At 18.6% G+C, this 1,295-nt stretch overlaps 1 protein-coding gene across 1 annotated transcript; it reads left to right on the forward strand. All coding sequences in view use genetic code 6, as the record gives it.

The window, feature by feature from the left end:
- Positions 1–307: 307 nt before the first annotated feature.
- TTHERM_002653410 (cyclic nucleotide-binding domain protein) lies at positions 308–1,009 on the forward strand (the record flags this gene model as incomplete). The annotated part of the gene is made up of 3 exons (XM_012795152.1): positions 308–397; positions 520–609; positions 920–1,009. Coding segments are annotated over 3 exons (270 nt in total), but the record flags the coding sequence as incomplete, so codon positions are not given.
- Positions 1,010–1,295: the final 286 nt, after the last annotated feature.

Here is a 1,295-nt window from a genome sequence, read left to right on the forward strand (position 1 = left end):
ACACTCTCAACGAATTGAGCACCTTTAAATTTTGATTGGGTATTTTCTAAATAAATAAAACTTAATTTTTTCGATAAAGATCAATAAATAAAACAAAATAATTAATTGAATTGCTTATTTTCAATAATATTAAATAATCAAATAAAATTTATTTTTTTATTAGTATGAAAATTAATAAATTTTTTATTTTTGGAATAAATAATAGCATTTTCAAATAAAATATTTAAAAAAAAATTAATTTTTGAATTTAAAGAAATCTATCTATCAATTAAATGAATATATTTTATTAATTAATTTGATTTAAAAGATGCAATAAAATAGGAGATGAAGGTGCATATATACTTGGTTTAGGGTTAAATAACTGGAAGAATATTATAAGCTTATAACTATATTTATTGTAAATATAAATATAATAATTTTATCTAGATTTAATCAACAAATTTGGTTGTTGTTTAGATAACATATTTTCTAATTTAATTTAATAAAATATTTTGTACTTATTATTTTTATTTTGAAAAGTTACAACCAAATTAGTCAAACAGGAATATCTAATATTGCTAAAGGTTTGGGCACCCTAACATAAATGAAAAATTTAGAGATAAGCTTTTTGTAAATTAATATGTTTCTTATTTTTATCCATTCAAGCATTTACCATATTTTTTTTTTTTGAATATTGCTATTCTCGGATAATTATTTCTGTAGTAGGAAATAAATATTTAGTAGAATAATAAATATTATTTTAAAAATTTAATGTATATTTAAAATAATAAAAAAAGGTATCGAAAGAGGTTTTGAACCTGAACTAACAAAAAAAAATTAAAAAATATTATTATTTGCTTATTCTTTTTTTTGATCAAAATAAAATGAATTATGATATATAAAAATATAAAATGAATTATTTTTATTTAATTAAATAAAGAGAAAATAAAGTTGGAAATGAAGGATCTATTGCACTCAGTGAAGGTTTAAGTAAATGCTAAAATCTAAGAGAGTTAAAATTGTACATAAAGTAAGGAAAATTACAAATTAGTTTAAATCATTTTTAAATAAAAATATCTAATAAAAAGTTGCATAGAAATTACTATAGAAGGGTATTAAAAAATAGATTAATGCTTATCAGGTTTAGTAAATTTATTAAATTTCGAGTGCTTTCTACTGTAATACTATCCTACCTATTTTATATCTTTCAATTGTTTTTTTGATAATTAGTAATTAATCTGAATTGTTAAAGTCATAAGATATCCTCAACTGTAAAAATATCAAAGTAATTTCATGCTTTTTCCCCGTAATATTTA

Source organism: Tetrahymena thermophila (assembly GCF_000189635.1).
Source record: "Tetrahymena thermophila SB210 genomic scaffold scf_8255517, whole genome shotgun sequence".
Lineage (NCBI taxonomy): Eukaryota > Ciliophora > Oligohymenophorea > Hymenostomatida > Tetrahymenidae > Tetrahymena > Tetrahymena thermophila.